The following is a 24,246-nucleotide window of genomic DNA, read 5'->3' as shown; positions in this document are numbered from 1 at the left end:
GGGAGAATTGAACTGCGCAAGGATGGGGGGCATACACTTCGAGCATTCTCTCCAGGGAAACGCACTCAATAATTTACTCAATGAACTAGACCTGATTTCTGCCATGATCACGGCAGATGGCTCAAGTAAACAGCTTCTTCCTTCTTTCAAAGGCCAGAATGGGGGATCTTTTATAGATCACGTTCTGATTGCTGCTGGTCTATACTCCTCTCTCTTGGAGTTTAATATTCTAAGTAGTATCTTCAGCGACGACAATCCTGTATGTGTCCACTTTGGTGGAGAACTATTGAATGCCCAGAGGAAGAAGGTGGCTCCCGGCGTGCTAAAACTCACGGACGGCAGGCACCGACTTAAGTGGTCCCAGGTGAACCCAGAAGTCTTCTACGATAACATCAGGTAATCATGTGCTGCTGAATTAGCATCATGTGTGGTTCCCATTTCCCGTCCTGGAAATGTCCTCAAGGCCTTTGAGGGAATCGTCAACAAGGTGGGATCCATGATGATTATTCCCACACAAAGACCTTCGTCTAGAGACCCTAAGTGGTTTGATTGCTTATGTTTGATAGCTGCTAGAGAACTAAAGGCAGGTCTGAAGTCCAGTCCTAGGGATCAACCCCAGATTAGGCTCCTCCGTCTTAATTATAAAAGGGCCATGGCAATTCGGAAAACGGAAATAAAGGACGCCATTTGCAAAGAACTTTTAGACCCAAGCACACTAGGTAACAGCTCGAAATTTTGGGGATTAATCAACAGACCCCTATTTGAGAGGGAAGGGGCGGATGCTATTGGCACTAACATCACAGAAGATGAATGGGTACATCATTTCGGATCGATATTTAAGAGTACTACGACCGAGTTATATCCCCAGTTGGGAGGAAGTGAAGAAACCCTGCCCCCGTTCACGTTGTGTGAGGTTGGGAAAGGTATCTCAGGCCTGACTTCCAACAAGGCCCCAGGTCCGGATGGTATGCCCCAGATCTTTTTAAATCAAATCAGTCCCTCTGAACTCCTGTCCTCACGGCTGTGGCTAACGCAGCGGTGGTGGCAGGTTGTCCAGAGTCATGGGGTACCTCCACGATCGTCCCAGTTTTCAAAAAGGGAGATCGCAGAAGTACTGCCTGTTACAGACCGATCTCCCTTATTCATTCTGTGGTGAAGGTCGTGGGTGGAGTGGTGCTGAATAGATTGTCTTCCTGGGCAGAAGAAAACAGGGTCATCTCTGATATCCAATATGGGTTTCGCTCAAGGCATTCTACTTTGGCACAATGCCTTAACCTGTGTATGGTCATTGGGGAACTAAACCGTCGCCCGTAAGGGTGCCATCTACATGGCGTTCATGGACCTTTCCTCCGCATTTGACTGTGTCAATCGGGTGAAATTGTGGCAGTCCATGAGCGCCATGGGGGTGGATGTCACTCTGGTTAATTTCCTGAGGGATCTACACAGGGATACTAGGGCAAATATCAGATTCTCCCAGGACCTTGGAGTATCAAGGGAATTCATTGTTGACCAGGGAGTAAGGCAAGGATGTATCTTAGCCCCTTTTCTTTTCAACTTGTATATTAACAAGCTGGATAAGACTGACCAAAACTGGGGTGGATTTACCATACGTAGGGCGCAGGGGTATTCCCGTCCTGCTTTATGCGGACGATGCAATCCTCCTGGCAAGAACCGCAAGAGGTCTGCAGTTTTTATTGAATGCCTTTCACAGTTTTATGGCTGACCGTGATCTAGCCATAAACAATACAAAATCCTACATACTTTAGGTTGGGGTTCGTCCGAAGCGCAACTATCCCTTCATGGTGAATAATGAAAAAGTGCCCATAACCACAACATTCTCCTACCTGGATGTCCTTTTCGATGACCATCTAAACTGGGGCGCCCTAGTTGAGAGGAAAAGAGGAGAGATTATAAGGGCGAACGCCACTATCTTCAGCTTTGCAACTAAAATGGGCAAGCTCCCAATTTCTGCAATGCTGAAGCTATACCAGGCGAAAAGTGTTTTAGTTGGCAGTTATGGCAGTGAGCTATGGGAATATGTGGCACCCAAGGGCATCCAGGTGGCAGAGAACAACTTTCTAAAACAGCTATTTGGAGTACCCAAAGGGAATTCAAACGTAATAACTCATGAAGAAACCGGGCTCCCTTTTATCAGTGATACCTTAGCTATGCGGCCTCTGCTCTTTTGGCTTAAGTGGTGGTTAAATAAAGATCTTACTCTTAATCACCAGTTGCTTACATAAGCTTTGTCCTTGGACAATATGTTCAACATCCCCTGGTTAAAATACCTAAAAACCTGTTTTAATGAACTGGGGCGACCGCTGGGCATGTGGTTTATGTAAAAAATACTTTTTCTCTATGGCAAAAACTAAACAGAGATGGGGAAGACCTGGCAAAACCTAGTGTACGTAAATTTATGCTGCTTAAATCTGTTCCATCGTTGGAACCATATCTCACGGGGCACCTCTCTCCCCATGAGTGGTTTCTACTAACCAGATTCAGGTTTAATTACTATCATCTCCTACTTGCTGTTCCAAAGGGAAGCCATAGAGGTCAGGTGCTGTCTCCCTGTGGCTGCGATGACTCATCTCCACAGGATTTGACGCACTTTATGTTTTTTTGTCACCACTATGATGTTCTCTGGAGGTTCTTTTTGAAGCCCCTTTTAAAAAAGATGAATTTTACTCAGGTTCGCCCAGCTCTCTGCTTCCTGCAAATGCTAAAACCAGAAAGCACTTTATTTGTGGTTGGTTTTTTAAAATCAGCACTGAGACTGAGAAAAAGCTTCCCAAATTAACGGTTCTCCATATTGTTGTGGCCATTGTCTTAACTAAATTTGTTTTCATAGCGTTTGTATATACTGTATGGGTGCCAGTTTTAATACCTGTATAAACCGATACCCGAATGAATTATTTATAATTGTCTATGGCTAATGTACATGTTTTACAAATTGCCCCATTTTATAGTTGTAATGTTGCTTTTATGGTTTTTTACTTGTAAACCCGAATAAAGTATTTTGAAACTTTAACTGAATATGGTATGGCCTGTCATTGTATGCTATGGTATAATATGGTATGGCCGGTCATTGTATGCTATGGTATAATATAGTATGGCCTGTCCCTGAATGCTATGGTATATTATAGTATGGCCACTCACTGTATGCTATGGTATAATACTGTATGGCCCGACATTGTATCTACACAATAGTATGGTACTGCATGGCTTGACATTGTTGTTGTATGATATGGTATCGACTGGCTTGGCATGTACTCTAATTGTGTGGTGTGGTCTATCGTATGGTATGGTATATCATAGTAAGGGATGTATGATATGTTACGTTATGGCCTATAATGCTATGTTATGGCCTATAATGCTATGGTATGGCCTGCCATTGGTAGTATGGTATGCCCTGTCATTGTAGTATGGTATGATATGATCTGTCATTGTATAGAAAGGTATGGCTTGTCATTGTATAGTTTAATATTATGGTACGGTATGGACTGCCACTGTATAGAAAGGTATGGCCTATCATTGTATGCTATGTTATGGGTATGGTGCGGTGTGGCATGGCCTGTCGGGATATGGTATGGCCTGACACTGTATAGTATGGTATGGCCTGTGATTAAATAGTATGGAATGGTTTGTATTGTATAGTGTGGCATGGTCTGTCATTGTATTATATAGTATGGTGTAGTCTGTCCTTGTATGGTATGCTATGGCCTGTCATTGTATACTATGATAGGGTGTGGCTTGTCGTTGTAGTGGATGGTATGGCCTGACATTGTATAGTGTGGAATGGTCTGTACTGTATAGTGTCACATGGCCTGTCATTGTATACTATGATAGGGTGTGGCTTGTCTCTTTTGTAAGAGGGGCCTATTCTCCACTTTCTGTCCTGTTGAGTCTACAACTCTTCCCCTTGCCAAACTGTGTTTTTTTGCATGTTTTTTCAGTGTAGCCTCAAGGTTGCCTCTTGTGATTGGTTTCCAACTCCTTTACCATTTGTATGTCTTCGCTACAGACAGCCAAAGTAGTCTGTTTGCCAGAAATGTTGTTTCAATATACACAGGATGGGTTTTGTGTCATCCCCTTGCTCATGATCGGATGGCTTTGTTGCCCATCTCAGTTGTCTCCTCTTGATTGCATGGCTTTCCTCCCTATTCGTATGTTTGACCCACCCAGGAGCATTTTGGTCTCAGTGTTGCGAGTGGTTGAATTTTATCCTTCCACTGCTGATGTTGCTTGCATTTAGGGAACTCCTTTTTCCGTTCCCTGCCCAATGAGCTGCAGCAGTAGCACTACTGCGCCACTACGTGCCACCACCTCATGCTCTTTTGGGAGGCCAATATGACTAAAAGCTTGACACACAAGTTACTACTTGTGTAACGATATATCTGTAAGAGACATTAGTTAGTGATAGATTCCTTACCTTAGAATATCCCCAGGCGTCAGACTGGATCTGGAAACTTTTGCGTAGCAATACCCCTGCGCGTCAGTAGGCGTCGTCCGCGGCTCCGCGTCCGTGGTCGGAGTCGTTAGCACCAGAATGACGCCGCGGAGTACTTAGAGGCCGTCATCGCGCGCTGACGTCAGTTCTGATACACAGCTTTTCCACGCCAGATACGCAGAGCCATGATAGAACCAACACTGGTGCCATGAAACTAGGGCCCTGAAAGGGGAGAACCTTAACCCTAGATATCGGTTCGCAGAACGGTGAGGATGTGTGGGTTGGTAAGGGATCTATCACTAACTAATGTCTCTTACAGATATATCGTTACACAAGTAGTAACTTGTGCATCTGAAAGAGACACGTTAGTGATAGATTCCTTACCTTAGAATAGATACGCCAGCAATACCAACCCCGGTGGTGGGTCTGCGAACCAATAATCACACCAGAAAGTCCTGGAGGACGGAACGGCCAAAGAAGCCATCCCTCCGGATTTGGATGTCTAGACAGTAGTGTTTCGCGAACGTGTGCAGCGAGGCCCACGTAGCCGCCTGACAAACGTCCTGCAATGGGACTCCCGGGTCCAGGGCAATAGTAGTCGCCGTGGCCCCAGTGGAGTGGGCCCTCAGCCCAACAGGAGGTTCCTTCTTAGCCAAGGAGTAACACGCTTGGATGCACAACACGATCTACCGAGAGATGGTCCGCTTGTGCACCGCCCGTCCTTTCTTTCTTAGCACCCACGTAACCAACAAGAGTTGGTCATTCACCCGGAACTGGCGTGTGCGATCCAGATAGTAAGAGAGCGCACGTTTTGGGTCCAGACTGGAGCCTCTATTCCTCTTTCGAGGGATGCGGAGGCGGAAAGAAGGTGGGCAAGGTGATGGACTGCCTGATGTGGAAGCTGTGACTACCTTGGGCAGGAAAGAGGGTTTTTTCCGCAACACAACCTTGTCCGGATGGACAGAAAGGAAAGGAGGTTTAGAGGAAAGAGCCTGGAGCTCACTCTCCTGGCAGAGGTGATGGCAACCAGAAAAGCAGTCTTAAGGGTAAGGAGACGTAGAGGACAATTATGAAGCGGCTCAAAGGGAGCGCACATCAAGTAAGTGAGAACCAGGTTCAAGTCCCACTGGGGCATCACAAAAGGAACAGGAGGGAACATATGAGTTATGCCCTTTAAGAATCTGTTTACAATGGGGGACTTGAACAAAGAAGGCTGATCAGGTAGCCTTAAGAAGGCTGAAAGGGCAGAAAGGTAGCCCTTGATAGTGCCCAGAGCAGAGCCCTGCTGGGCAAGAGAAAGAAGGAAGAGGAGAACCTCAGAAAGAGGGGCATTGAGAGGATCCACAGCCTTTGTTGTGCACCATGCCACAATTCTGTTCCACCTGCAGGCGAATACCAACTTTGTGGAGGGACACCCTTGTTGCCAGAATGACATTACAGACTTCAGGAGGCAAGTCAAATGGCCTCAACTGTCGCCGCTCAATCTCCAAGCATGGAGGTGGAGACTGGACAGGTTCGGGTGGAGGACCGTCCGCTGCTGCTGTGACAGAAGGTCCCCCTGAAGAGGCAGACGAACCGGGGGATCGACTGACATACTGAGTAGCTCGGGATACCAGTACCTTCGCGCCCAGTCCGGAGCCACAAGGATAACTTGGGCCCGGTCGCGCTTGATCTTCTTCAGCAATCTGGGCAGAAGTGGTATAGGCGGAAAGGCGTACAACAGACCGCAACTCCACTCGCGTCAAAAAGCATCACCGAGCGAGTGCCGCCTTGGAAATTCCAACGCGCAGAACTGATGACATTGCGCATTCTCTTCTGTGGCGAATAGATCTAAGCAAGGCTCTCCGCACTGCAGAAAGAGGCCTTGCGCCACATCCGAGTTCAGACGCCATTCGTGATCCATCATGCACCGCCGGCTGAGTTCGTCCACCCTGGCGTTCAGAGAACCTGCCAGGTGTTGAACCGTCAGAGTCACGCCCTGATGTTTCAGCCACTGCCAGAGGCTCAGAGCCTCCTGGCAGAGGGTCCACGACCCCACCCCGCCCTGTTTGTTGCAGTATCACATGGCGGTGGTGTTGTCTGTGAACACCTGCACTACACTCTCCCGGACAGAGGGGAGGAATGCCTTCAGTGCCAGACAAATCACCTGCAGCTCCAGAAGGTTGATATGGGGCTGGGACTCCGCCGGAGACCAGAGGCCTCTGATCTCCGCCTCTCCCATGTGGCCTCCCCAGCCCTGCAGGGACGCGTCCGTCACAACTACATGCTCCGGTTGGGGAAGGGAGAGGGATCTGCCGCTGACCCAATCGCGGTCCGTGAGCCACCACTGCAGCTGTCTCGCAGTGCCCTCTGAGATCATTACATGGTCGGACAGGTTGCCCTGATGCTGGGCCCACTGAAACTTCAGGTCCCACTGCAGAGCCCGCATCCGCCACCTGGCGTGATGCACCAGAAGGATGCAGGAGGCCATCAGCCCCAGAAGCCGCAGCGTCAACCTGACCGAGACCCGGGATAAAAGCCGAAAGAGTGGAATGAGAGCCTGAATATCCCGGACCCGCTGTTCGGTAGGATAAACCCGAAACCGCGCCGATTCGAGGGTCGCTCCGATGAAGAGGAGCTTCTGAGAGGGGCACAGGTGACACTTCGGCACATTGATGGCAAACCCCAGCTGGTGCAGGAAGTCCGCCGTTGTCTGGAGGTGGCTGACTACTGTCTGGGGCGAGCCCGCCTTCAACAACCAGTCGTCGAGGTAGGGGAAGACTGAAACCCCTAACCTGCGCAGATGAGCTGCGACCACCGCCATCACTTTCGTGAACACCCGTGGGGCACTGGTAAGGCCGAAGGGGAGCGCGGTAAACAAAGTGCTTGAGGCCTACAGTGAACCGCAGGTAGCGCCGGCAGGACGGGGATGTGGAAATAGGCGTCCTGCAAGTCCAACGCTACAATCCAGTCTCCTGGGTCTAGGGCAGCTAAGACCTGAGCCAATGTCAGCATTTTGAACTTCTCCTTCCAGAGGAAGCCGTTGACGTTCCGTAGGTCCAAGATAGGGCGTAGGCCCCCTTTGCCATTCTTGGATACCAGAAAGTAGTGGGAGTAACAACCACACTCTACTTCTATAATGAGACTGTCTGTTTAGTAGATTATGTGTTCTTTTTTTCATTTAATCTAGCATGAAGAATAATTAAATTCAACCAGGCAACATTGATGGCCAGGATAAACGCATTCATTTTCGTTTATTGTTCTATATCAGTAACACATTCAAATAATTGGAGGTTAAGGTAAGTTTTTTTGTGTATTAGTCTGCGGCGCGTGGCTGGCGGCACGTGTGGGAGCGCCCCTTCCTTGGCCACGAAAGGAGCGAAAGGCACCCGTTTGCCGGCGAGGGGCCGAGAGGCCCAAGGACTTGGCCGTAGCCCTGGAGTCCTTAAAAAGCTCAAGCGCATGGTCTGCCTTGTCGCCAAAGAGGCGACGGCCATCAAACGGCATGTCCAGAAGTGTGGCCTGGACATCAGCCGAAAAGTTGGTGGTCCTCAACCAGGCGTGGCGTCGAACAGCCACCGTTGTTGCCATTGCTCTGCCCAGTGAGTCCGTGGTATCCAGCCCACACCGGATGGAGTAGCGTGCCGCATCTCGACCCTCCGCGAGGGCTTGGATGAGTTTAGCCCGGACCTCCTCCGGGCATTGTGGCAGCACTTCCGCGACCGTGTCCCACAGAGTGTGGGTGTAGCGACCCAAACTCAGGGACGAGAACACCTTCTTACCGAACTGTTCATACCTCTTGGATTCCCAATCGGGCGGAGCCGTCGGGTATGCGGTCTGGGAAGTAGAGGCCTGGAACACCAGGCTCTCGGGGGTGGGGTGGGTGGACAAGAAGCAAGGGTCGCCCGGAGCCGGGCGGTAGCGTCTGGCCACATTCCTATCCACAGGCGGACCTGTAGCGGGCCTGGACCAGGTGCCCAAAAGAACGTCACACAAGGCCTCATTAAACGGCAGCAGAGGCTCCGTTGAGCTTGACCTCAGGAGGTTAGTCCTTACGGCCGCCACAGGGAGCTCCAGGCTCGAAGCCTTGGCCGCCCACGTCAACACTACACTGTAGGCAGCCCCCTCCTCCGTAGCCACGGTTGGAGGGGAGACAAAACCAGTGTCTGGCGAAGTGTCCAGTCCACTGGCATCCCTAAGCTCACATGTCCAGTCCTGTTGAGACTGAAACTCCTGTGCCAGAGGGTCCAGATACCCCTCCCAAACCCCTTTGTCACCCATCACCTGATATTCAAGTTCAAAGGATGGGGCCGGTTCGTCGAAATAAAAATCTCCAAACGACGTCAAGAGCGGCGCCGCTCCGGCGCCGTAACCGAATCGAGGGTAGGATTGGGAACGGCGTTGCCGGGGGTGACACCCTAGGGGCCGGCGTCGGAGAGGTCGAGCGGCGATGACCCAGATCCGGAAGCGGATCCAGTGGGGGCCTGCGGCGCCGGGACCGAGGTTGCCGGCGACGTCGGGGCCGAAGCACCCGAACCGCTAGGCCCCCCTGCCAGGACCACTGGGCCCGAAGCCGCCGTGGAACCTGGCGGAAGAGGTAGGGACCTCATGGCCATGAGGTACCGCTTGACCTCCTCAGGCACTGCATCGTGCCCAGGGACCGGAAGGTGTGGGGCAGGATGTGGCGATCGCGACTCCGTCGGAGCCCCGTGGGTGGTGTCACCCGACCCCCCGGCCGCGTCGTGCGACGTCGGAAGAGCGATGACGCCTTTCCAACCTCTCAAGCCTCTTACCTGAGGATCGTGATCCCGACGACCGATGCCGACTCTCGGAGCTACGAGGACTCCGACCCCGCGACCGGTCCCTTGACCTCCTGTGGGACCGGGACCCGAACGGCGCGGGGCTGACTGCTGGAGCTTAAGTCGCTTGCGGGACCGCTCCCGCCTAGCCTTAGACGTCAGGGCTCGGGGTCGGAGCAGGTTCGGTCGCCGTGGTCGAGGCCTAGACACTGGGGGCACCGGCGATGGGGGTCAGTAACCGACATCAGTCGGCTGTACTTAGAACAGGGTTTGAACCCGAGCATCCCTACCGGCACCGTAGGAGTCAAACGACTCAAGAAAAAACAGATCAAAATATCAAAAAAGTTTATTTTCAAAAAGTGACTGAGGGGTAGAGCTTCTCCGGATCGGCGCTAGCTGGCGCGAAAAAAAGAAGAACTGACGTAAGCGCGCGAGGGCGGCGTCTAAGTACTCCGATGACGTCATTCCGGTGCTAACGACGCCGACGGACGCGGAGCCGCGGACGACGCCTACCGACGCGCAGGGGTATTGCTACGCAAAAGTTTCCGGATCCAGTCTGACGCCTGGGGATATTCTAAGGTAAGGAATCTATCAATAACGTGTCTCTTTCAGATCTCGCTTGACATCCATGGTTGCAGCAGATATTCCAGCTGTATCTTTCGCGCCAACACTACACCAGCATTTTGGCATCATCGGCATCACCATTTGCAAATGTAAATATAAATGTGTGTGTCTTGTAAAGCGCACTGCTACACGGAGGCGTCCTGGCGCTATAGACCGCTGGAGAATCAGTCCTGGCGTTCCCTGTGAGATGTTCCCTCCTGGGTATCTTCAAGGTGAAACCAGGCATCCCCGGCGTTTGTGGGGGGCCGTTGTGGAGATGAGGCAAGCTAATGCCCAGAGTTGCCGAGTGTAATCCCTGGTTAGAGTAGGCACCGAGGCGAGAATTATCGAGTCCGCTGACCCTGGTTCACGACCCTGCCGCGTCGGGAATTGAACCCTGGTCTCGGGCCGTCCTCTGCTTTCGGGTCTGCCGCCTCTAACCAGTGAGCCACACCACTCATAGTAAATAAAAAGAGCATACATTTACTCGCACTGACAACTTTTACAGCATAAAAACTATAATCCTCTCAAAAAAACTTAAAAGAAACATTGCATTCCTACTTCTGAGCGCTCCTATTGAATACATTTTCAAAACTGCATAAATTCAACTAAATGCATAGAATAGAGGACACCGATCTCCACCAATTGTTTTGGTAAAGTATAATTTAACAAGCATTTGCAATGCAATAGGTCTTGCATTTGCCAGAGTTTAAGCTATTGGCATTGTAATGACAATGCCTTTTATTTATTTGTTTTCAAGACACACACAAATAAAAAGCATAGTAATTTACAATGCCAATAGCTCAAACTCTAGCAAATGCGAGACCTATTGCATTGCAAATGCTTGTTTTTTTAGTTCACATTGTTATGTCGGCACTTATTTATTACAAAAAATATCTTATTGAGTTTTTTCAAACAAAACATAATCTGAATGCAATATCAAAGAATCACAATAGCCTCTTAACCCCTTTGATGCTCATGACGAGCTCAGCTCGTCATGAGGCACGGTTGAGCTGTGCTGATGACGAGCTGAGCTCGTCATGAACAATGGGAAAACATAATAGTCAGCATATGAGGAGAATTGCTGCAGCAGCGAGGGTGTTAAACATCAGTTGCCACGAAACAGTGCTCCGTCTATTCTCCCCACTTCAAATAAGGGGAACATGAATACAAATCTCCTATGTTAAATATCAGCATACATGTACAATACGTGGGATATATGACTGAATGATGATTCGACACAGATTAATGTAGAAGGCATTTTTGCAACTCTTAAGCAACCAGAATAATAAAAAAAGGAAATATAACCCCCTCCTCCCACCTACTCACCCAGCCCACCCATGTCCCCCATTGTGTCTCGCACTACAGCAATTCAATATATTTCTGTGCAACACATGGATCCGCGTTATATAACATTAGCACATTAAAGCCAGTGAAGATCAGCATTCCCCCAGTCAAGGACACTATTAGTATTACAATAATCCCAACCAATCGAACAATATACACAGCACTCCAGGTGAGACCATTGGTGTACTCGCTGTAGAGTTTTCATCTGAATCCATCTCCGGTGCCTGCAATGAAAGAACTAGTGCTTCTCAGGCCCTCGCGGCCTCCATGGCTTTATCTCCCTAAGGCTTGTCTAGCTAGCTGAAAACTGATTGTTCTTTCACTGGTGGCCCATTTATTCAATTACATTTTTACATCTCAGAACACTGGGACCTCGTGCGGCCTTTCAGTGTGATGTAATATTCCTCTTGGCCAGCAATAACCCCAAATCTAGAAATGTGCTTGTAACTCTTGTCTTGGGCGTATGAGGGAACCAGTGAAGTAAGCAAGTGCCCATGTCAGGTGTTATCTGTCGTTCTGTGATTTCGCATAGCAGCGCGACCACATCCTCCCAGTGTGGACAGTCCCACATCATATGCCTGAACTCTGCCCATTCTAAATTACAACGTGGGCATTTCGCAGTGTTTGTAAAATATTTATTAATCCTGGCAGAAGTGAGGTAAGCTCTATGCAGTATAAAGAAGTGGACCAGTTGGGCGTTTCTTGTGCTTTTCCATGCCCTCTCAACTATCTGGGCCCAGTTATGTCGGCACTTAATTATACAATTAATCAAACCTTTGTTTTTTCAGCAAAATATATATATATATATATATATATATATATATATATATATATATATATATATATATATATATATATATATATATATACACATACACACACACACACACATACATATACACACACTTACTTTTGCTATACTAACCTTACGTGGTAAAGGCATGCATGGTAAAGACATGCGCGGTAAAGGATGTTTCCCATCATAACATGGATTTAGATATCAACGAGCTAAAGTAATCTTTGTGGCTGTTGCTAAAACTTTATTTTTAGTTTCATTCAACATCACTTTAGTTCTGTGTTAGTTTTCCTCAACATATTCCTGTGATCAATGTGTAAGGATTGTTACAAGGAAGATCAGGACTTAGAAGAATGCAGATAACCAGTAAATCAACTAACTGGACATTACCACTGCGCCACTATGTCCTGTTACATCTCTTAGACACTGAACTTTAGACTGTTTGACTAAGAGCAGGAGTAATAAATAAGCACGGCTCTGTAGAAGAATCAACATGAGGATCTGCAGTAATAAAGATCACCTGTAATAACTGGGACAGTCCCATTCTGTAGGATCCGCATCACAGCAGACACATATAAAGAATTAGAACCCGGGACATGCAATCCTGGCTGTTCTCCCAGCTTTCACATCTTCCTTCTCCATCTCCACACAATGAAAGTATAAACTAGTACCAAGGCTGCAGAACTCACACTAAAGGTCTTTCCGAATAAATGTTAGACATTGATATTTACTGGAGCCAGCAATCACATCTTACTTTTCTAATTAAACCTACCACTCTTTTCTTTGATTTCAGTCCTCTCTGTTGCTTCTGGTTGTTTAACAGCTGAGGGGGCAGGGTCAGTGTCTAGGCTGGTGCACTGATGTGGCTTCTTGGACTTGATCAGAGATATATAAAATTCTTCCAAGGATTTTGGCAGAGTCACAGACTCTAAACTTTCCCCAAAGAAATCGGATTCCTGGTTTAAAAAACAAGTGAAAACAGTTTAAGAAGTAGTCTTTCTGATATGATTCAATCCTAATATTGACTGCACTTCGAATAAATTAAAAGACAAAAAGAGGCAGCAGCAAGGCAAAATTAAGAATATTAAGTGTTTAGATTATTCTAAACATTGGTGGCTCCTGCACTAAAGTGGAGGAACATCTCCCCACTGCTCAAAAGGCAGTCAGTGGCGGGGTGGGGCCGGCAAGAACAGGGTGAGGAGTGGTTTGCACTCCCTAATTGCGCATGACTGCATGTTCCCCAAAAGGCTGCATTACACAGCCTGGCGAAGAACATGCACAGGCTTCCTGTCCCCGTTTGACTAGACCATTGCATTGCAGCGTTGTGATTGGCTCAGAGGAGCCTGTGTGCCCGTGTGCTTCCTGCTGCCGGCTGGGCTGGAGACAGGAGGAAGGAAGATGAAGAGGACCGACAAGGTCGGCACCGGCTGGCTGTTCCAGGTAAGTCCTTTTTTTATTTTTATTTCAGCTCCACCACCCCCATCCCGTAGTAGCTGCTATTGATACTAATTAGTTAACTAAAACATCAGCAAGCAAAACATGTTGAGCCAGCATGGAGTTTTAGATAACGGGACTTATGGCAGCTGTTACTGTCTTGAGAACTAATCAGTGACCTTATCTATTATACTTTGCTGCAGCAAATATACAATTGGTTTAAAATGGAAATACAAGCAAAATTAAAGTGAGATGCAAACAAATGGGGACTTCAGCTGGATGCTAGAAGCGGGTGCTCTGGCAGTGAATGCCTTCCTTCAACCTTAGAAAGAAATTCGGGGATATGCCTCCCCCCCTTTGTAATGATCCAACGTGCCCTGCAGAAATTGAGAATGGAACAATGTTCAATAATACTTATAACACCCTTTTGGCCGTCCCAACCTTGGTTTCCAACTACCTTGGAATTAACTTACAAAATACCCTTTCTTCTCCCAGCTACACCAGGCCTAAGAGACAGAGACGGTTCAGAACATACCCTTCTTCAGAACGGGCTTTGATCCTTCTTGCCTGGACAGTGTCAGGCGAGCCAATGAAATCTCAGACCTTTCAGCGCAGGCTTTTTATCTCCTCCAAGAATCCTGGGCCCCCGGTACACACTACAGATAAAACGGCCCCTGGAAAAGATTGGTTAGTTTGGGCCTGGAAAGGAACCTGGATTCTGTGGAGGCTCCTATCGTATATGTAGCCAACTTTCTTGTCGAACAATTTGAAAGAGGTCGTCTAACTTCTAGATCAGCCATTTCTGCAGGTCATCCCCTTTTAAATGGTAGATCTATTGGTAAGGATTCTTTAATATGCAGAGTTATGAAAAGCATCAAGCTCAAAAGACCTCCTAAACCTAAATACGAAACACTATGGGATGCAAAGTTATTACTTGACCTTTTTTGTATCTGGCCCAATACTAATCTGCTAGATAATAAAAAACTTTCTATTACTCTAGCTTTCCTTCTTTGTCTAATATACTGTTGATGGGGCAAGGACTCGTAGAAAAGAGACTTGCTCGGAGACAATCCTCATTTAACTTTTAATATTGTATTAACGACGTATTGTATAAATTAATATGCACAACATCGAACAAATAAAATAGAGAAGCTTGCCTATGTGTATTATAAATTAGTAACTCAAGTGAAATCCTAAAATGGCTGCTAATGGGAAATCTTTATTGCGCATGCGTCATCTGCATCTACGCAGTATGACGAGCTGGCGCTCGGAGGGGATTACTTGTGCCTGCGCAGACGCTAATAAAATGGCTGCTTGAAAGCTCACATGGTTAGCATCTGCTTTGACAAAACGAACACAAGCTATTTTACTAATACAAAAGCGGGGAAAGCATTAATAAATGAATGGGATTACAGTAGAGATACGTGGTATTCAGTGCAACCATTTATTTTGAATTTGACATATGTCTTTTTGACTCTTTTATTAGTGCGTAATTTCGGCCTTTCGTATGAGTCTAAAGTCTGTTAGCCACCTGATCCCTGCACATGTGTGGTCTGACTGAGCCGGAAGAAGTGATGCGACTCTTGAACACAGTCCAAGGACGAAAGAGATACATACCCTGGGAACCAGTACTCAAGCCCTCTGGATGAATAGAAATACATGAGAAATGTTACACTTGTTTCAAATATGATGTGAATACAGGTGGGAAAAAGATTTATGAATAAAAATTAAGGGGTGGAATTTTTAACAAAGGACTGAAAGACTAAATTGGAAAATAAGCATGGTGTGATGATCACCCCCCTTGCCTGTCCAATAAGAGTTAGACGTTTCATGATATTGAAACATTATTGGGAGGTACATGAATATTGTAGGGTAGAATTGAGGTAGACGTAGCTAGTTAGATAGACGGAGATTTGCTAAATGCTGCAGAGCTCAGGATGCTGTCGGTGTGAGGAGAAATGCTGATGAAGAATCGAATGCAGAACCATCTATCCTAAATTAATTTGCTTAGAAGAAGATTGCGGAAGAATCTCGAGGAGGAAGAGAGTGTCAGAGAGGGGTGCTATGTAAGCGTGGGTGGAAGATAGGTCCTCTATCCTGTCCTGAAGCCTTTGCCGCCTGATCTTTCCCTGGGGACCCTTCCCAACTCCTTGGCCAGGGGGTTGGTTTTCACACCATTCTAGGTAATATATTTTCTGTGTATCTGCCGATGTTCTTTTCTCTCTATCCTCTCAGTTCTGAGCATAAGTCATTGCAAATATAAAAGTATGTGTATGGGGATTTGATTAATTGAATCTTCCTTCCTATAAGTGATGGAGACTGTACTGTACTTAGTAAGTGGTTCACATGAAATTACTAGATAAAGATTCAAAATATTTCCGGAGTCTGTGGTAATTTCATCAAATGTAAGAAGATTGTTTTATGTCATTTCACCATCAACTAGTTCAACTAATGGTCCATTGACCATAGGAAGGAAAATGCTACTTACCAGTAGGCATCTGTTCTTGGCATGTAGAGCTGCAGAGACACACTATGCATAGATGGCTACCTGGTGTTGGGCCCATATGTTTGCAGTTTGTTTTGTTGTAGAAAAGACTTTGGAAGTCACAGGATAGGTGACTCCTCCTTTGGATGATACTGCGCATGGGCATCGGCTCCATCCCCAGATTGTTTTGCGCCACTTTTAGGGAAGGGAGCTGTACAAGAGGTAGTGATGTCCATGTGATTTGTATCTAATTAAGATAATACTGGAACAGATAAAGTTATCCGGGGAGGCGGGTGGGCGTGTGTAACTCTGCAGCTCTACATGCCAACAGAAGATGCATACTGGTAAGTAGCATTTTCCGTTCGAGGCATATGAGCTGCAGACTACACACTATGCATAGATTGTATAGCAGTACCGACACTTAGCTGCGACCGCCAGTATCTGTTGCAGTTTTTTGAAACAGTGTTTTTAGCACAGCCTGGCCCACAGTGGCTTGTTTAGTTTGCACATCTACACAGTAATGCTTTGTGAATGTGTGCGGTGTAAGCCATGTAGCTGCTCTGCATATCTCATCTAAGGGAATGATCCCTAAGAATGCCATTGAAGCCCCTATCTTTCTTGTTGAATGGGCTTTTGGAGGAATTGTTAATGTACGTTTTGCCTTTTGGTAACATATTTGTATGCATTTAACAATCCATCTGGCGATCCCTGATTTTGATATGGGGTTGCCTTTATGTGGCGGTGAAAAAGACACAAAAGTTGTTTTGTTTTACGAAAAGTTTGTGTCCTTTCGATATAGTACAGCAGTGCTCTTTTGACATCTAAGGTGTGTAGAGCTCTTTCTGCGACTGTTTGAGGCTGCGAGAAAAATACGGGCAGCTCAACTGATTGATTTAGATGGAATGGTGAAATGACTTTAGGAAGGAATTTAGGATTAGTACGAAGAACTACTTTGTTATGATGCATTTGAAAAAAAGGTTCTTGAATGGTCCATGCTTGTAGTTCACTAACCCTTCTGAGAGAAGTAATTGCAACTAGGAAAGCTACTTTACAGGTTAGGAATTGCAATTCACATTTATGTAATGGTTCGAAGGAAGGACCCATTAATCTTGTAAGAACAATGTTCAGGTTCCACACTGGTGGCGGTGGCGGTGGCGTTCTGGGAGTTATTATTCTTTTGAGTCCTTCCATGAAAGCTTTAATAGCTGGTACTCTAGAAAAGAGATAGAGGTTGTCTATTTTGTAAGTATGCTGCGATAGCAGCAAGGTGTAGTCTGATAGACGTGTAGGCTAAATTACACTTTTGAAGGTGTAATAGATATCCTATGATGTGTTGAATAGACACGTCTAAGAGATTTACTTGGTTATTTTGGCAGTATATGACAAAGCGTTTCCACTTAGCAGCATAACATGCTCTAGTAGTGGGACGTCTAGCTTCTTTAATGATGTTCATGCATTCCGGAGGAAGGTTGAGGTAACCAAACTATGACCTCAGGAGCCAGATCTCTAGGTTGAGATGAGATGGGTCCGGGTGTCTGATCTCTCCATGGTTCTGTGTTAATAGGCGTGGAGATAGGTTTAGTTTTTGGTGTGGTACTACAGACATTTGCAACAGCGTGGTGTACCAAGGTTGTCTGGCCCAAATTGGAGCAACTAGAATGAGCGTCAGGGAATGTTGTTGTAGTTTGCGTACCACTAGCGGAAGTAGTGGGAGAGGAGGAAAAGCGTATGCAAATAGTTTTGACCAGTTTATCCATATTGCATTGCCTTTGGACAATGGGTGTGGGTATCTGGCGGAAAAGCTTGGGCATTTTGCGTTTTCGTGGGTGGCAAAGAGGTCTGAGGTTATCCCCACATTTGGAAGAACGGATGAAGAACTTGTGGATGAAGTTACCACTCGTGGATCTGCTGTGTTTGTTGACTCGGTACAAAAGGGGATGGTGATGGACGGAGCATCTAAATCAATCAAACACTCACACCCAGTCAAAAGATCTGGGTTTAATCCATCACCGTTCTTTAGCCCACTCTGCCACCCCAGTTCAGACATGGCTATATGCAAATCACTCTGACCCTGTGCCTCGTGGGAACAGTCCAGCCCGAACTGCCAAGCCATGTCTTCCCTGGACCGGAAACAAGCTTCCGAGGACCGGTTTCTGGCATTCCAGCCATCTTCAGCCCGGCTTGCTTGAATCCAGTGGCAAAGTGAGCAAGGGACTCACGTCTGAGCATACCCTGCCACACTTATGGCGGCCAAAAGCGGTACAAAAGGGGGTGGTGATGGACGGAGCATCTGAATCAATCAAACACTCATACCCAGTCAAAAGATCTGGGTTTAATCCATCATCGTTCTTTAGCCCACTCTGCCACCCCAGTTCAGACATGGCTATATGCAAATCAGTCTGACCTTGTGCCTCATGGGAACAGTCCAGCCCGAACTGCCAAGCTATGTCTTCCCTGGACCGGAAACAAGCTTCCGAGGACCGGTTTCAGGCAATCCAGCCGTCTTCAGCCCAGCTTGGTGAATCCAGTGGCAAAGTGAGCAAGGGACTCACGTCTGAGCATACCCTGCCACACTTATGGCGGCCAAAAGCGGTACAAAAGGGGGTGGTGATGGACGGAGCATCTGAATCAAACACTCACACCCAGTCAAAAGATCTGGGTTTAATCCATCACCGTTCTTTAGCCCACTCTGCCACCCCAGTTCAGACATGGCTATATGCAAATCAGTCTGACCCTGTGCCTCATGGGAACAGTCCAGCCCGAACTGCCAAGCCATGTCTTCCCTGGACCGGAAACAAGCTTGATTGATTCAGATGCTCCGTCCATCACCACCCCCTTTTGTAGTGTTGTGCGTCTAGCACAAATATGAGATATTTGTTGTGCGCTGCGTGGATGGGAATATGGAAGTAGGCGTCCTTGAGATCTAGAGTGACAAGGAAGTCGTTTAGTACCAGTAATGGGAGGACTTGTTGGAGTGTGACCATATGAAATTTATCCGACTATATGTAAATGTTTAGAGGTCTGAGGTCGAGGATGGGTCTTAGAGATCCGTCCTTCTTTGGTATTAGGGAATATACTACTTTGTTTTTCTGATGCTCTGGAACTATTTATATTGCATTTTTCCTTAGGAGGGATATTACCTCCTGTCTGAGCAATGTTAAGTGTTCCTGTGACATTGGACGTTGCTTGGGTGGTATGTTTGGGGGGGTAGATGTTAGTTCCAGACAATAACCTGATTAAATTATTTGAAGCACTCACCTGTCTGATGTGATGTTTTCCCAGGCTAGCAGGTATTGTTGGAGTCTTCCCCCAACAGGAGTGGAATGGGACGGGGGAAGGGGGAAGGGAGTCATTGGGCAGGGTTAGAGGCAGAGCGCGAGTTGCTATTTTTGCCTCTGCCTTTGTTATTGTTACCCCTGTAACCACCCCTTTGGTAGCCTTTGCTGTAAGTAGACTGTGTAGGGGCTTTGTACGAGGTAGAAGCTGTGTCTGAAGTATATCCCCTGGTGTCACCTCGATAGGATGAGCGACGAAATGAACACCTGGGAGCCGGCAACTGCAGGGCTCCCATAGATTTGGTGGTGTCTGTATCCTTTTTAATTTTCTCCAGTGATACATCTACCTCGGGTCCAAATAGGTGTTGCTCATCAGAGGGTTGATTAAGAATGGCACTTTGTACCTCAGGTTTGAACCCTGATATACGTAGCCAGGTGTGTCTGCATAGTAAAACGCTGATGTTAACAGCCCTAGAGGCACAATCGGCTGCATCAAGGGGAAACCGAATAGAGGTGTTTGTGATTTTTCCCCCCTCTTGGATAAGCTCCTTTGCTCTATCCTTGTACTTGTCAGGGAGGTGCCTCATTAATGACTCTAGCTCATCGTAATGTGCCCTGACATATCTGCCTAGTAATGCCTGTGTATTGGCGATATGCCACATGTTTGCTGCTTGAGACACTGTTCTTTTCCCTGATGCGTCAAGTAGCGTAGACTCCTTATCTGGTGGTGCAGCCTCACCTGATGTTTGTGTTTGCTCTCTTGCGTGCATTGGAAACTACAAGTGAGTCTAGTGGTACTGGACCTTTAATATATGCTGGGTCTGAGGGGGCAGCCTTATATTTTTTCTCTATACGAGGGTTAATGACCTGAGTTCTGACTGGGTCCTTGAAGACTTCAGGGGCATGCTTGATCACTCCTTTAAGCATCGGTAAAATGGACGAGGACCTTTGTGCGTTATCAAATGTATCCATTAGGAAGTCTTCCTCAACAGGGTCTGTATGTATGGCTACCCCACGATATTGTGCTGCCCTGTCAATTAATTCATTAAACCCTATAGTGTCTTCTGGTGGGGAAAACCTTGAGGGGTATATGTCATCCTGAGGGACATTTGGGACATCTGGGGTGGTATAATCATCCCACGGGTCTGGGGATCCTGCGGGCGTGGCTGGATCAGGTATGTTACCCCCATACCATCAGAGCTATAATCCCTGTCTGGTATGAAGGAGGATGCTGAGGAATGGTGTGGTATGGGAGGATGTGGTGATGGTACAGGCGAAAGAGAAGGGGAAGGCAGTCTTAGGGGAGATGTAGCCATGTCCTTCTTCTTTGAATGATGAGCTGGGGCTGGTGTGTCCAGTGGTCGCTTTTTTTAAGCCAAAATTAATTGCCCAGTGATTGGATCCTTAGCTAGAGTCTTTTGAGCAGCATCTGGATAGGGTAAATCCTCTGCAGGGGGTTGATCTTTTGGTGCGGAGGAAGGTTTGGGCACCGAAATGGCTTGTTTTGGTTTCTTGACAATGTCTTCACTGGGGAAGCAGCAGTCTTTTTCGGCTCCGAAGCTTTTTTCGGTTCAGAGGATTTTTCCGGTTCCGGTATGGTTTTTGGATCCGATGATTTTTTCGGATCCGATGACTTTTTCAGTTCCAGTGGTTTTTTGGAATCCGAAGCGGGTTTGCTTGGTTCCGGCCTGGATTTCGGTGCCTAAGGAGTAGTAGTATGTTTTGGCGCCGATGGTTTGGATGTCGGTGCCGTTGTCTTTTTCGGTGCCGGTATATGTGCACCGGCACCGTGTGGAGGTCGACTCGAGTTCGAGTCACCTGAAGGCTTAATTGGATTCTTAGCCGAGCCCGAAGGTGGGGCAGTAGAAGCAGAGTGACGGTGTGCACCCGAGCCCGAGGGCCAGGGTGTGACCGGGGCCTTCTGTGTCGAGGAAGGGTCGGGGTCGACGGTCTGCGCTGGAGTGAGGTCCTCGACATCGGAATCTTCTGCCTCGGAGCTGCTGTCGACGTCGTGCTGTTCTGGGACGTTGACGCCTTCCTCGAAGATGTCGTCCGGAATCGGAGCGGAAGATCTTTGGGCCATTGTATTCCTCGCTATTCGGTCCCGAATAGTCTTTTTGGAGCAGAAATAGGCACAAGCTAAACAGTGTTTCGCCTCATGTTCCGGAGAGAGGCAGAGGTTACACACCTCATGAAGGTCGGTGTGGGGAAACTTCGACCCACATTGAGGACACTTTTTAAATGGCGTCCTTTCCATGAGCTGGAGTCGGGGCCTAGCTAGACACGAAGGCTGTCGTCGACGACCGGAATCGAGATCCTCGATGTTGAAGAGTAGCGTCGACTGGAAAAGCGTTCAAAACTACGTTTTGTAAGTTGGTGAGGATTGCGTGCCGAAGGAAATTCGGTTCCAACACGGAGCGCTGGAAACACATCCGAGCCCGGTGGAGGAAAAAAACAATCTGGGGATGGAGCCGATGCTCATGCGCAGTATCATCCAAAGGAGGAGCCCCCTATCCCGTGACTTCCAAAGACTTTTCTACAACAAAACAAACTGCAAACAACCGGGCCCAACACTAGGTGGCCATCTCTGCATAGTGTGTGATCTGCAGCTCATATGCCTCGAACAGAACTTTTTGATCAGTGAAAGATTAGTTGAGAATAAGAAGTGACTAATCTTGAAATAGTAAAGAAACAAACAATTGACCCCAGCGATTTATTACCAGGTTGTGTGAATGCGTGTTTATGAGCCCAGGTGAGTATATGTTATTAGAGTACCAGTTGCTGGTAAGCCGCAGGATCAGTTTTCTGGAGAGCTATGGTTATTATTGACTAGTTTGGTGATAAGTATTGATTTTTGATTATTGATTTATGTTTAACAAAAAGAGTTCGTGGCTTGTTTTATGTTGTCTGGAAATATTCACGAGTGAATAGAGGGTGGTGATAGAAGCCATACTGCAGTGAGGTTACTCGTCCGTTGGAATAGCATTGAGAAGCTACGCAGGGCTGGCAGAGATAAATTAGGGACTGTTTCGTATAAAAGTTGAGAGTGCGTAAAAGCAAAGGGGTACGCTGGTGAAACTTTGGTCTTATATCACATAGAAAGGGTAACACTGAAGGGGTAACAGGTTCTCTTGAGCTTGAATGGAGAGTAAACTGAAGGTTTTATTCGCGGTGTAAGAGGAGAACGTGTCAGTTTCCAGAATAAGTTGGAATCTATCTTTTGTTTAGCGGAACAGGCAGAGTAGCAAATGTTTTAACGTTGTTACTAACATAATTTATTTAAAGGAAAAGTAAAAGAAATACGTTTTTGTATTACCTTGTGAAGGGAGGGTCAGATGCCAGAGTTGCACTGACGTCACAGAGTGCAGCACTGGGATAGGTTGAAATAGCGGGCATGTGACTGACGCGTATTGTATTGTAAAGGAGGGGTCAGTAGTAAGGAGCAGAACTGACAACATCAGAAAGACCACACTGGCATTAGTCAGAACACGAGCGCAAGTCGCAACCAGACTGGATAATTGAACTGCTTTTAGATTGGTAGACAAAATTTGTAAACTTAATTTTCATTTGCTTTTTTGGGGAAAAACACTCTGACAGAAAAGTTCGAGGTTTTGCAGATCATTGATCATGTATCGAGTATCTAGTATGTATGTAGAAAAGACAAAAATTTAATTTATAAAGAAAACTAAGAATTTCTTTAAGAAAGATAAACCAGTATTGACTAGATAAGCGATTCCTATTCCACCACCTAAAACGCCTGCTTCATTTACGATGATGGAGAGAGGATATCATACATGTGTATGGATGGAGAATTGGATTGAATACACAAAGGATGATGGTGCTTTAGCTTTTCTTGAGCATGGTACCTTGAATGGAAGAATTCTGCAGAATTTAAGGTTGCGGATGAATGATTTAGAACCAAGACACAGGTTAACACAGTATGAGGCATTAGAAGAATGGGAGACTGAGTCGTATGAACAAGAGTAAAATCGGAGTGAGATATATGGGTCAATTTCCTAGGTATTTGCGAGAGACACGTGCAGGTCAGATGAAGGAATGGAGAAAAGCAATGGTAGCAGAAGGTTTATGCCCAGTATTAGTGGATGAGGAACAGTCAGGGAGAAAGTGTAAAGAAAAATGTAAACACCTGTACCCGCTAGGATATGGTGAATCAGAAGCTGAGTTGCTAGAGGATAATATAACTAAAAATCCTCTACTGTACCAAGAAGGACCAAGTAGAATCACCTCACGTGTACCGGTATTAGGAACACCCCTGATTCCCCAAATTGTACATGATCCAACAGTTAATAGGGTACTTCAAGATAGGGAAAAAGAAGCATTAAATAAAAATAGAGAAGAATTATTACAGAAGATATGGCAATTAAATTTGAACCCGGAAGAGCATTGACAATACCTGTAACCATAGGTTGAGTTGTTCCTTTGTATGGAGACAAAGCAAATTGGCTTACACCACCAGTTGTAACAGCTCCCTTAAGCAACCCCAGATAAGAAACTATGATAATAGATGATCAAGCCAGTGAGTGTGATTCAGTGATTTCATTAATGGATCTAGCGATAAGAGACTCAATAAGGGAAACCCCAAAAAGAGCTTCACCTAGCAGTTTAAACGAAGGAAGATCAGTGGTATCCTCTGAAGCCAAAAAATGCAACAGCAGTAACTCCAGAAGATTTGGAGAGATGGGCACAGGGAAAAGAAAAACAGAATACACCCCCTAAAAATTTGGATATTTACAAGTTGAAAGTAGAATTGGAAGAGATGATAGCTGGAAATGTGGGAATAGAAAGATTACATACTTACAATGAGGAGGAGTTGCTATTCATTTGTAGAAGTATAACCAGGAATGCGATATTATTTCACGAGACATTGACAGAACTTGCTTCTGAAATGGGAATTGAGATAGGGAGATCAATAGTACCACAGAAATCATATCGAGTGGAGTTTACTGACAAGGATCTAGAAAACAAGAATGTGTCTGGAAAGAAGTTGCAGGTAAAGTAGTTGTTAAATATTTAGCAAAAGTGGGGAGACATTGACAGGTGGAGAACGAGGTGGACAAGGA

At 46.6% G+C, this 24,246-nt stretch overlaps 1 protein-coding gene across 2 annotated transcripts in view; it reads right to left on the bottom strand.

The window, feature by feature from the left end:
- Nucleotides 1-24,246, bottom strand: part of TDRD5 (tudor domain containing 5) — a 1,550,608-nt gene that overhangs the window by 117,627 nt on the left and 1,408,735 nt on the right. For both annotated transcript variants that reach the window (XM_086955296.1, XM_086955303.1), the window contains exon 14: nucleotides 12,744-12,927. In XM_086955296.1, the coding sequence (XP_086811422.1) occupies nucleotides 12,744-12,927 (184 nt within the window). The remainder of the gene's footprint in view (nucleotides 1-12,743; nucleotides 12,928-24,246) is intronic.

Source organism: Lissotriton vulgaris, chromosome 1_1 (assembly GCF_964263255.1).
Source record: "Lissotriton vulgaris chromosome 1_1, aLisVul1.2, whole genome shotgun sequence".
NCBI classification, from domain to species: domain Eukaryota; kingdom Metazoa; phylum Chordata; class Amphibia; order Caudata; family Salamandridae; genus Lissotriton; species Lissotriton vulgaris.
This window is presented reverse-complemented; position numbering and strand designations above follow the sequence as displayed.